The sequence below is a fragment of the Ylistrum balloti genome, unplaced genomic scaffold (assembly GCF_031769215.1).
Source record: "Ylistrum balloti isolate Yb309-2 unplaced genomic scaffold, AGI_CSIRO_Ybal_v1 Utg370410, whole genome shotgun sequence".
Classification (NCBI taxonomy): Eukaryota; Metazoa; Mollusca; class Bivalvia; order Pectinida; family Pectinidae; genus Ylistrum; species Ylistrum balloti.
Genome location: NW_026782279.1, coordinates 149,248 through 162,492, shown reverse-complemented (window position 1 = coordinate 162,492; position 13,245 = coordinate 149,248). Strand labels below are relative to the sequence as shown.

The 13,245-nt window shown below is 36.1% G+C and overlaps 1 protein-coding gene across 1 annotated transcript; it reads right to left on the bottom strand.

Moving 5' to 3' along the window:
- Positions 1 to 2,712: 2,712 nt before the first annotated feature.
- LOC132554489 (uncharacterized) lies at positions 2,713 to 12,086 on the bottom strand. The gene is made up of 6 exons (XM_060218800.1): positions 11,792 to 12,086; positions 9,687 to 9,732; positions 4,451 to 4,591; positions 3,801 to 3,948; positions 3,513 to 3,572; positions 2,713 to 2,898 (listed from the first exon to the last, which is right to left on the bottom strand). The coding sequence occupies exons 1-6, from the start codon at positions 11,888 to 11,890 to the stop codon at positions 2,775 to 2,777; spliced, it is 618 nt and encodes a 205-aa protein (XP_060074783.1). The 5' UTR covers positions 11,891 to 12,086; the 3' UTR covers positions 2,713 to 2,774.
- Positions 12,087 to 13,245: the final 1,159 nt, after the last annotated feature.

Below are 13,245 nucleotides of genomic sequence, written 5' to 3'. Positions count from 1 at the left end.
TGGAACATGTCATGGCAAAATTGAATGTTCCGTGTGCGACATCTTGCGAACAAGACGAGAAGACTTCAAATGAATCTCGGGGCCGCACAGCCGGGTATATTGTAAAGTCTTTGAAGTTGGGTGTCGCTTCTTTGTAATCTTCAAAAGAAGCATATCAGTCTGTGATATGTTATTTTTCTTCCTCCTGGAACCATTGAAATTACTTTGTTTGTGCTATCAATTTTGTTTCAAGGGCGCAGAGGGCGAAAGTGATCGAAACTCCCAGAGTATCGAGGTTGGCCTGGAATACGGAATACAACATTACTTCCATGACACCTGATTTTCACTTTCACGTCTTCAATTACAAGTCAATAGAGTTCTTCCTTTCCTAAAGTAAACGCTAACAGAGACTGCTTTCAACGAAAATATCAATCAATCTGAAAAAGGCAGGCATATAAACTGAACAGAAGTAAAAGTATCAGGATGTTCTCGATCCCAACTATCCTTGGACAACACCTTTATCTCTAAACGCAAACATTAGATTTATAAAATGATGCGACATCACATCTGATGTTGAATTTGTACCGGAAAGTGCCAGTTTCATGTCCATAATTAGCTATAGTAAACATATTTTATTTTGGGAAATATCTTACCTGATTATCTGTTATTTCATATTGTCTTATCCACGGAGGTCGTTACGCCCCCCCCCCCCCCCCCATTATCTGTTATGGTCGTTACGCCCCCCCCCCATTATCTGTTATTTCATATTGTCTTATCCACGGAGGTCGTTACGTCCCCCCCCCCCACCCATTATCTGTTATTTCATATTGTCTTATCCACGGAGGTCGTTACTCCCCCCCTCCCCCCCCCCACGTTTTATTATCCTACAAAGACTCCTCCTTCAGACGGATGATTCATGACTTTATTTTATTTTTATTGTTTATTTATTTTTGTTTCGGAGTTGGTAACCCTGTTTCTCAGAAGTCAGATGGATGGTGGGCTATTCAAATCGGCCTATATCCGTGGTTCGTGCTCTGTCCACCCGTCCGTCTGTAAAAAAATTCTTGGTATCGCTATACCTTGAGAAGGACTTGATGGATCTCTTAAAAATTTTATTTGTAGGTGCTCCTATGTCACTTGGTGTGCCTTTTTTTAAATTTTGGGACCGACTATAAAAAAGCACAACGGAAAGAGGCGACCATCTTGGATTTTGTCAACGAAAGATTGTTATCGCTACTTCTTGAGAGGCACTGGATTGGTTTTCTCAGATTTCATAGACAGGCTTCACTTGGTCCCTTGTTTTTGTCCGTTTGATTCTGGGACTGCTCAGAAAAAGCAAAATAGCTTTCAGCGGCCCGATCGATATTGAACACGTGCACTGTATAGGCATTTTCTATAGTTGGACAGTTGTGACTTTACCAGCCAGCAAATCAATTTGTTTCAGAGTTGATATCATCGGAAGGTAAAGAGAAAAACCTGTCTTGTTAACACAATTTAGAAAATGTCACTCCGATTCAAGTCCAAGTTCTAGCAGAACAACCGGTTGTGTGATGCCCTTTAGTTCGTTGTTTGACTCCAAAAGTTATATAATCTTATAGTTGTTTCGAAAGACGTTGTTCAGTTAAGTCTTCAGCACAAACTTTATTTGATAAGAGTGTTACTATGGGGCTACATTTGGGGTAATTCTGTTGTCTTTTTGTCAATTTTAGAACATTGAAATAAACCTTGGTGTTGGTGAAGACTTCTGCTCAAAACACCAACACATACTTTGGTGTTGGTAAAGACCAGATCCAAACACCAACACATACTTTGGTCTTGGTAAAGACTTCAGCTCCAAACACCAACATATACCTTGGTGTTGTTAAAGACTTAAGCTACAAACACCAACCTATACCTTGGTGTTGGTAAAGACTTCATCTACAAACACCAACATATACCTTGGTGTTGGTAAAGACTTCAGCTCTAAACACCAACATATACCTTGGTGTTGGTAAAGACTTCAGCTCTAAACACCAACATATACCTTGGTGTTGGTAAAGACTTCATCTACAAACACCAACATATACCTTGGTGTTGGTAAAGACTTCATCTACAAACACCAACATATACTTTGGTGTTGGTAAAGACTTCATCTACAAACACCAACATATACCTTGGTGTTGGTAAAGACATCAGCTCAAAACACCAACATATACCTTGGTGTTGATAAAGACATCAGCTCCAAACACCAACATATACCTTGGTGTTGGTAAAGACTTCAGCTCCAAACACCAACATATACTTTGTTGTTAGTAAAGACTTCATCTACAAACATCAACATATACCGTGGTGTTGGTTAAGACTTCAGCTACAAACACCAACATATACTTTGTTGTTGGTAAAGACTTCATCTACAAACACCAACATATACTGTGGTGTTGGTAAAGACTTCGACTTCAAACATCAACATATACCTCGGTGTTGGTAAAGACTTCAGCTCTCAATACCAACACATACCTTGGTTTTTGTAAAGACTTTAGCTCCAAACACCAACATATACCTTGGTGTTGGTAAAGAAATCAGCTCCAAACAACAACATATACCTTGGTGTTGGTAAAGACTTCAGCTCCAAACACCAACATATATGATGGTATTTGTCATCTTTTCAGTTAGTAAAGTATCCTGATTTCCTTTTTTGATTTGTATTAACTACACAGTTGTTTCCTTATACATATAAATAACTCAACACTGAAATCTGTAACAAACACATTCTCTGTAATCTTTTTTTAAAATATACATGAAGTATCACTGAAGATTCACGTGTCCATAGACTCCTCCTGCAGGAGTTTGTTTTGCAAGTGTTCTTTGATTGTGTCTGTGGGATTTTCTTTGTAAGAAGAATGTGCTAACACTTGCTTGAAAAGAGAAATGTCATTCAACCTGCAATTTAGAAAATGAGAGCATTAAACAACTATCGCTTGTTCATTTTTAATACCTACTGTGACCAATTTGGAATTTTTTCAGTTATCTAATATAGGTTTCAATGATCTATATCCTAAGCAGCATTGATGCATCCTAAAGAATGAAACAACTGTATGATATATTTCTACATCACGAACATTTCTTTTGTACAATGTTCCATACCAAAATTTACTGATATAACATGGCACGAAGCCTCTGAATCCATGATCTGTAATTAATTAGCTATTTTTATTTTCATTGACTTATTGAAATTTCAATTCTGTACTTTTGACACCTACACAAATAACATGTTAGTAGCGCCATTTACAAAACCCAATTTAAACTTTTCATATATTTTACTGATACACCACGGTAAAAAATACAACATTAAAATTTCTCATTATATTCTATATATAAACTGTTATAAAGAGTTTATACCTTTCATGACATCAAAGCTGAAGATTTTGGTCTTTTTCAATGTTAAACATCTGCTCCAGAAAATAACACAGCACATTAACAAAAAGAAATGACTTTAAGTTAAGCTGTAATATTTCTGTCATGTTTATTAATGTATTGTGATGCTGGACACTTACATTTGTTTTCGTCTTTGTTTTTCCTTTGGGACACTTTTCCTTGTAGTTTCTTTATTGTCACTGGAAGTAAAATGATCAAATTAAAGACATCTTTTAGTGATGTCATTCTTTCTACATTTCTTAAATATCTTACCTCTATCTTTAACGAAAAGTCTCCAAAATTACATGTAACAAAAATGTTTCAAATCTTATAATATAAATGTTATGGTTTTATTTCTACTTATACAAAATGAAATATGATAATTTCCTTAAAACAGTGTACGTATCTATTAGCTTTACATCACTAACCTTGACTTCAGCCCTGTTGACCCCTTTAACAGAAGATCAAGTGTAGGCAGAGCTTCACCGAGGATTCCAATATCACCAACTACAGGTGTTTGCTGTCTTTTCTTCTTTGCCTTGGCATCTTTCTTGGCTTTGTCTATAGAACTCAGCTCTGCAAAAATTGATATGATCAGCACTTTCGCCCCATAATTAAGTTAACAGACTAATTAAAGCTTTCTCTTGTCTTCATTTTTGTCTGTGCATTACTTCAACTGTACATATAGACCTTATGTTTTGTCAATGTAATATGGAAATTCTTAAACAATATCAATAATATGACATGCCAGGGGTCTTTTAAGTGAGGGATCATAATAAATCATTAGATAAGTTTAATTAATTCCATATTACATTGGTACAAGTGTAAATATTATCTATCATATAACACATATTCTTGAAAAATAAGCAAACACTCCAAGATTGATATCACTGTGAAAAAGCATATTACGATGAAGATGGAAACCGTATGTTTTTCACTACCATGACAACCATGCAACGTCTTCAAAATGTGACTTATTTATGAGGTCAAAATAGTGTTGTTACACATGATATGACTTTTATGACATGGCCATATGACAAGACAAACCAGATTAGTTATGTGATAAAAACTTTCTTACTTTTCATCCACCGTTCATGTCTTAGTTTCTGTTTGTCCTTTTTCTTTATGTTGAGGCCTTTGAGAGACTTGCTGGTTATTGTACTGCGAGTATCAAAGTCTGGCAGTTCTTGTTTCAGGGTATCCTTGTTAATCTTTAGTCCTAGTAATAAAAAATAACAACATCAAAGTCAGGCAGTTCTTGTTTCGGGGCATCCTTGTTAATCTTTAGTCCTAGTAATAAAAAATAACAACATCAAAGTCAGGCAGTTCTTGTTTCGGGGCATCCTTGTTAATCTTTAGTCCTAGTAATAAAAAATAACAACATCAAAGTCAGGCAGTTCTTGTTTCAAGGGTATCCTTGTTAATCTTTAGTCCTAGTAATAAAAAATAACAACATCAAAGTCAGGCAGTTCTTGTTTCGGGGCATCCTTGTTAATCTTTAGTCCTAGTAATAAAAAATAACAACATCAAAGTCAGGCAGTTCTTGTTTCAAGGGTATCCTTGTTAATCTTTAGTCCTAGTAATAAAAAATAACAACATCAAAGTCAGGCAGTTCTTGTTTCGGGGCATCCTTGTTAATCTTTAGTCCTAGTAATAAAAAATAACATCAAAGACAGGCAGTTCTTGTTTCAAGGGTATCCTTGTTAATCTTTAGTCCTAGTAATAAAAAATAACATCAAAGTCTGGCAGTTCTTGTTTCAAGGGTATCCTTGTTAATCTTTAGTCCTAGTAATAAAAAATAACAACATCAAAGTCAGGCAGTTCTTGTTTCAGGGCATCCTACATTGGTGCATTGTGATCCTAATAATCAGTTTTGGATTGTTTTATGAATTTCCTGTTTTATGAACTTTTGGACGTTTTAACTCCATGTGATACTCTATATCATTGTGACTATCAGACCATGACTTTTACCTACACCAGGTGCCTATTGTTAGCACTGAGACATGTGAAGCATGTGCCTAATCAGCCGTGGCAGAATGTTATTGAGAGACTAAATCTGTGTGCTACTAAGTCTCCATCTACCCTGACCAGTGAATTTTGCTCACGCACTAGGAGAGGTACTAATGGTGGCAGAAAAGTTATAAGAACAATACCCTGTATAACTACAAATGGCCAAAACACCATCAACACTGTTATTAGGCAGTCAGGTGTTAATAGAAACAACTTAGTACACCTAATTACACAGCATGGCCTCTCAGCATCATCTACATCTGATGTTAATGATACTGTGTGTGTTATACCATCTCGTTTCCATAAGGTCCAAGACATCAGGACAACAAAGACTTGTCAATTATGGAAACCTCAAATATCTAAGGAAACATCATGGACATATTCCATCGCCTTCCCCTCTGAAACTGATAACATTAAATTGTCGTTCTGTTAAGAACAAGGCATCGTCCATTAGCGATCTATTGATATCTAATGACTCAGACATTTTGGCAATAACTGAAACCTGGTTGGGTACTTCAATAGACTCGAGTGTAATTTCTGAACTTCTGCCCACTGGTTACAGCATCCTGCATTCCTCTCGTGATAGACGGGGAGGAGGAATCGCAGTGGTTTACAAGTCCAATTTGGTGTTAAAGCAAGTGGTGTCTCCAGATGAGAATGACTGGACTAACTTTGAGCATGCAGAGTACTCAGTAACTGCTGGCTCTACTTCACATTTTAGACTCTGTGTAATATATCGGCCACCGCCTTCTAAAAAGAACAGCTTTCGAAACAGTCAGTTTTTCGAACAGTGGTCTTCCTATCTTGATCTTCAAGCTGCAATATCACAGAATGTTGTTATAACTGGTGACTTGAACTTTCACCTTGAAGACTCTAACAACGGCAACGCCCGTCAGTTTTTGAATCTCTTGGAAGGCTACAACCTAGTTCAACACGTTACAAGGGCCACATACATAAATGGACACACGTTGGATGTAGTAATCACACGCGATGGAAGTCCTCTCATTCTGTCTGTGCCATCCATCTTTGATCCTCATCTCAGTGATTCCAAAAGCAATATCATGTGTGACCACCTGGCTATTTGTACCTCCTTAAATGTCTCAAAGCCCAAACAAATCAGGAAAGAAGTCTCATTTCGGAGATTCAAATCAGTTTGTACGGCAGATTTGATTGAGGATATTAAATCATCCCATACTCTACAGTCTGTAGATGGCACAGTGGATGACCTCGTAACTGCCGACAATACTGGTATAAGTACCATCATTGACAAACATGCTCCATTGATTTCTAAAGTTGTGACATTGAGGCCTAATACCCCGTGGTATAATGAAGAACTCTGCGGTGAGAAACAGAAACGGCGCACAGCTGAGAGGTTATGGAGGAGAACACGACTTGCAATCCACAATCAGTTATACAAAGACCAGTGTCGAAAAGTGAGCAAACGTCTTATTCAAACCAAACGTGAATATTACTCCACTAAAATTGAACATTGTCGCAATAATCATAAACAACTGCACAAACTTGCCAAAGGCTTAATGGGTCAGAAACATGATACTGTTCTTCCAAGTTGCAGGTCTCAAGAAGACTTATCAGAACAGTTTAGTTCATTCTTCATAAACAAAATTGTCACATTAAGAAATGAACTTGCTTTGATGAATGCTTCAGTGGATGTTAATACTGTTTCTATGTCATCAGACAGTGAATTTCAAGGTGAACATTTGACAAAGTTTGACCTGGTATCTATTGACGAACTTCGCAAGATTATCATCAGTGCGCCTTCCAAATCCTGTGAACTTGACCCTATTCCTACATACCTTTTGAAACAGTGTGTGGAACACCTACTCCCGCTGATTTCTGCTATCATTAACAAGTCTCTGTTTGAGCAAAAGTTACCGATTTGTTTTAAAACAGCCATCATTCGGCCATTGCTAAAAAGACATGGTTTGGAAAAGGAGGTGATGAAAAACTACCGGCCGGTATCAAACCTGCCATTCCTGTCTAAAATTCTGGAGAAGGTAGTGGTAAAGCGTCTAGAAGCACATCTCGATGTAAACCATCTTAACGACAGCCATCAGTCAGCTTACCGTCCATTCCATTCAACAGAGACTGCTCTTTTGAGGGTACACCATGACATAGCAAATGCGTTGGACTGCAATTGTTCAGCTGTTCTTGTACTGTTGGACTTATCCTCCGCGTTTGATGTTATTGATCACGGTATACTGTTTAAGCGGTTGGAACATACATACTGTGTGTCCAATGATGCACTCTCCTGGATACAGTCTTACTTAACTGACAGGAGGCAAAGTGTGGCTATAGGCAGTACTACTTCCAAGGATAGAACACTGTCTTTTGGTGTACCCCAAGGATCAGTACTTGGGCCAAGAAAGCACTGTCTTTACTCCAAAGCGATCGGAGATATTTGTCGCCGTCACAACCTGTCCTATCATTGCTATGCGGATGATACCCAATTGTATATGGTTATAAGACCCACTGACAATTTGGTTGACCTATCTGCACGGATGGAAGCATGTCTATCAGACATTAGTTCATGGACAGTTTCGAATATGTTAAAACTGAATCAAGACAAAACGGAGGTCATTGTGTTCACTCCAAAACACAAAATGAAAAACATTCCAGCATTCCAGGTTCAAGTTGGCAACAACTCTATCAGGGCTGTCCCATTTGTAAAGAACCTTGGAGTTTTCATGGATAGCTCTCTGAGTATGGAAAAATAAGTGACTTCTGTAACAAAGTCATGCCACTTTCAAATAAGGAATATCGGGTGTATTCGGCAATTTCTGTCCACTGATGCCTACAAGACTCTAGTGCATTCACTCGTAACATCCAGACTGGACTATGGGAACGCTTTGTTATATGGCATTCCAGGTACATTGGCTAAGCGTCTCCAGAGAGTGCAAAATACTGCGGCGCGACTCATTACACGAACTAAAAAAAGGGACCATATAACACCTGTGCTGGAGTCCTTACAATGGCTTCCGTTTGAATATCGCTGTCAGTATAAGCTGCTCATGACTGTGTTTAAGGCTCTCCATGGGAACTCACCAGAGTACCTCAAGGAACTTGTATGTCCCTATAAACCAACTCAGACATGAGGTCACAGTCTGGTGCATTGCTTATTTCCCCCAAAGCAAGGGCTGCCACATATGGACACCGCTGCTTTGATACAGCAGCAGCACACTTGTGGAATAATCTTCCATTTTCCATGAGGAACTTAGAATCTCTGTCTGCTTTTAAATCCGAAATGAAAACACATCTTTTTAAAACAGCCTTTAAATTGTGATAGGATTTCTACTGATAGACAGTGTATGACATAGTTTTAATGTTTTAGGTTTTTTGTGATGGACATTTTACATTGATGGATATTGAACGATATACTTTTATGCTTATTTTTTCATGTTAATTTTATGTAAAGTGCTTTAGTGTAATCCTAACGAATTAGATAAGGTAATTTAGTATATTATTATTATTATTATTAATCTTTAGCCCTAGTAATCAAAAATAACAACATCAAAGTCTACACTAATCTACCAACCTATTAATTACAGTCTTTTCTTGCTTATCTCCCCTTAAAATCAATTACCAGGTAAATATCTAAGATATATCTTGGAGTGCAATATTTACGATCTGTATTAATAAAAGAATTTTAAGATGGAGGCCAGTTCTACTGAAAATCTAGTACTTCCAGTTTCATTAATTCTTCGTCGACTTTTAGTCCTAACAAGAGGAGATAACCCAGATGTGTTGGTGAGACACAAATGATCTATCACTAACAGATGTAACTGATGATTTCTTAAAATATTTGAAATTCATGAGACATAACTCTAGTTAAAATGATTCAGTTGTAGACCCAAATACAGATATTACATATGTCATGCATCTGCTCATAAGTTAATATAAGCATTACATCTCAGTATATGTTATGACCATTGGACTAAATAAATGGCAAGGTCCGTTTCTGAAACACAACTTAGTATCATAATTGTACTTTTTTACTAATGCCTTGCAAGTACACATCGTACCATTTTTTACACTCTCAAAGCTTTGTTTAGCAGGAAAGTGTTGACAGAAAATACTCCCTTTTTAGGCAAAAACAATGAAAAACATCAAGAATATAATCAAACATGGCAGTAGATGATTTAAAATGATCACAATGGTGGAACTGATATCTACAAGCATCACACCAACTACTACTCATAACAATATATTTATATGACATCTATACGAGTATACCTTTCTGATACACACATGGTTGTGATGATTTCGGAGACTTGTGAATACTTTACCTTTGAATATATTGTCATCCTCCTGTGGCATTGTTGGTGGTGGTACCTGTTAATATACAACCCACTGTGTTATATATCATATATAACCCTATGTATTATAGATCACACACAACCCATCATTGTTTATATTATATACAGCCCACTCTATAACATCATCATACTGTAGTACCTCACACGGCAGTTGAATAACTGCAGCTTTTACTAAAGAATCAACAACACCCAGAACTATCAAGTATCATGACCAGTAACCAAACCCTTTCTGAAAATGTCTGTCCTGCTGCATAAAGCAACAAACTTGAAAATACCAAAATATATTATCACAATCATAATCTAACCTCAAATTCAATAAAGCTAGGGCAAAACCAGAACAAAAGAAATATTTATAAAGAAACTCCTAAGAAAGTACAAGGAGAAAAAGATCAGGTGTTCTGAAGAATAAGCGTCTTCTCATTCGCCAGCGACACCCACCATGTAAATCACGGTCAATCTTAGCAAGTAATGTCATGTTCCCTTTTTAGAGCACAGTACACAACAATGGAACCAACAAGTAGGTAAGTTGATCAGATTAATTGAGAAAAAATCAAATGTGATGTTTAAGCTAAAACTTACAATTGATTTCAATATCAATAGTTTATAATATGTTATGTCACACTGCTAAGAATGGCATCAGATTTTTTTATTCTTTATAATCTGATAACTAGAAAAGTTCATCAGAGACTAGAAAATGTCTACAAGTTTAGGACATAAATACACATACTCCCTTACGTATAAGTTACAATGTTAACTCACTAGAATATTTATACATGTATGCTACCGTTTTAATCAGATTTCTGTTTTTTTATTTTGATTTTTTGTTTCTTTAATATGTAATATATTATATTTTTTTCCTCTTCTAAATGTAAAGAAAATACAATGTGATTATTTTTTCATGGGTATTGATTGTTCTTGTTTCTTGTTTGTTTTCTAGGGGTTAATATCCGGTGAACAGCCAGGATATTTTGAGTTGGAGATTCCTATGTTAGTTGGTAGCTAGCTCACTGAACAACATAGGGGAGGCTAGTCGCATGCCAGATCAATTAATTTTGTGTAACTAACAAACACTTTGGATACAAGAAAGTCAGAATGGTCAATACCATAATCTTATAATTCACTTTTATCGTATGATTCCCTTGATGTTATCCAGTGACCATACTCTTGTTTGTAATATTTTTGCAGAATATATCACTTGTGTAATATGACCTATTTGTGACATCAGGTTAGGATAATGAAATGACATCACCCATCATGTAACCCATTGTGAAGTAACAGGGGTTTTGGTGACTGTTATAGAACCAAAATGAGATTCCAACTTTGAAGTGGACACATATATAGGCAGATTCCTTCAATATTTTTCTGAATCGTCAGTTATTTGATACAAAAGATCTTTAACTTTTTTCCATTAAATGTTTAATTTATAAATCTTGTTCCAAACACCTGTTAGAATTAAAAAGAATTCTTAGACTCCTTTAATAAATCAGAAAATCCCTATACAGTGGTGCCAACTTCTTGTCTGTCTGGTCATGGCCTAGAAAATAAAGTCACAGGTCGATGTTTTAAAGGGTCATCAGGTAAAAAGATCTTATTAAAATCATTTCTATTTTTATAGTTATTTATTTCAGTGATGGTTCTTTATCATGAATGAAAATTATTTAGACAATTTTTATGAAGTCCAAAATTGAATTTGAGACTATTAAATAATGATCAAAGGTTAAAATGATACTAACGTTTTTCAAAATCCCCATAGGTCATGATATGGCCTATATTTTTTGACCTGATGAATTCAAGTGAGTTGGCCACACATCCTATATGTTTGTGTCGTTGCCTTTTTGTAACAGCTGTTTTCTGGTTGGTATGGAGCAAATACATAAATTTGGTGAAAGAGAAACAAACAAAAATATTGATTTTGTCCTAAAAGTTATCGAAGACAGAAAAAGTGCTTTTGATATCGCTCGGCTCGGATTTCTTTTAATCTGTTTATGAAATAAAATGGGGATATTCTACGAATTTGCGTGGGATCAAACACACCCTCTCAATTTAAAAGATAAAAATGATGTACTTCGTCTTACCTTCATGTCAGTTTCCATATCAACTATTTCTACTTTGCTGTCACTATTCTTCTTGGCCCCTGCATGGAACTTTTGACGGTTCTTTCTCATTTTCCCCATTTTGTGATGATGGTTTTTCTTATCACTTAATGTCAATTATCAACTTGGGTGGTACATTAAATATGCCAATGACTTATAAAAATATTGTGAAAATTACATCCTCTTTTCAATTATAGAACTTCAATGATATTAATTTGAAATCTTCCTTGGAACATCACACAAATGTCACACTATATTTCACCAGTGTATGTCCACAAGCACGTTGAATACATGGGCGTCGCCATTTTGGTATAAACTAATAAGTATTAGGATGTCCGGATAGAGCAATCCGGAAAATATGGTGGCTATGATGGCTGATTACTGCAGCGCGGATATTGCAGGGGATCTGTTTTAAAGCGCATCTTACCGACATCCAACCACCTAAACCTTTTCGACCCCAGCAATTTCGCCCCGACATCATTAATTACTCCCGAAAATAAAAAAAAAGCCCACTGTGCCGCTACATCTAACTAACCGTTACCAAATACCCCAATGATAGCCAGAGAGACGTGAAGCAAAATTAATTGATTATGATCTATAAGGATACATAAAAGACACTGGGTATAAGTCTCTATGTCCATATCAATTTATAACTTTACATTATTAAAGTTTCAAACTGTTTGAACGTAGTAGCATTCAAAAGAGTGATTTATATAAGTTGGAAAAGCTTGCTTCGCAAATTGTTGTAAAATAAATAAAGTTTATTATCATACCATTATTCAAAATATGTTGGGCCAGAGACGTATATATCACATATGATATGTACGTCTCTGGTTGGGCCAAGCTGTTTCACAAATTTACAGTATGTTGGTTGACTGAAGAAATGCTTTCTTACATTATGTAAGTCAAAGCGAGAATATTTCTTATAAAGTTTTTGAGAATATGGTTGTAGTTGTAGTTCCCATCTCATATAAGTTTTCAGTAACTCTCTTATCGTACATATTGTTTGTAACTTTAAAGGTGTTGATCATATCCTTCGATATTTCAAGGTCGGAAGATTCAGTTTTTCAAAGCGTTCTTCGTATGATGAATTCTTAAAACCCGACGTTATATCCTATTTGTATCCCCATCATAAAAGTATCCGGATACTTTTTCAGGCCATCATAAAATATCTCCCCTATAGTATTTGTATCCCCCTTAAACATCTTTTTTCGCCAACATCATACAAGTTTAATTTCAGGAAGACAACCAGTGTCATGGTGACTTAATTAGTTAGTTACCTGGACCCACTTGTATAAAATATCTCAATTTCAGATTTCCTCAAGCCCAGATTTTCCTCAGTTAATATCTCCTTGAAAATATCCTGTATGAAAATTCCTCAAGGAATTTCAGGACATCCTAGCCGAGGACTTCCTCCTGTTCCTTGAGAAAATTTT

Coding starts and splice junctions, on each gene's coding strand:
- LOC132554489 (XM_060218800.1), bottom strand. CDS start 11,890: ATGGGGAAAATGAGAAAGAACCGTCAAAAGTTCCATGCAGGGGCCAAG. Junction 4,592..9,686: donor GGATGACAATATATTCAAAG/GTAAAGTATTCA, acceptor TTTTATTACTAG/GACTAAAGATTAACAAGGAT. Junction 2,899..3,512: donor AAACAAAGACGAAAACAAAT/GTAAGTGTCCAG, acceptor TCTAAATTGCAG/GTTGAATGACATTTCTCTTT.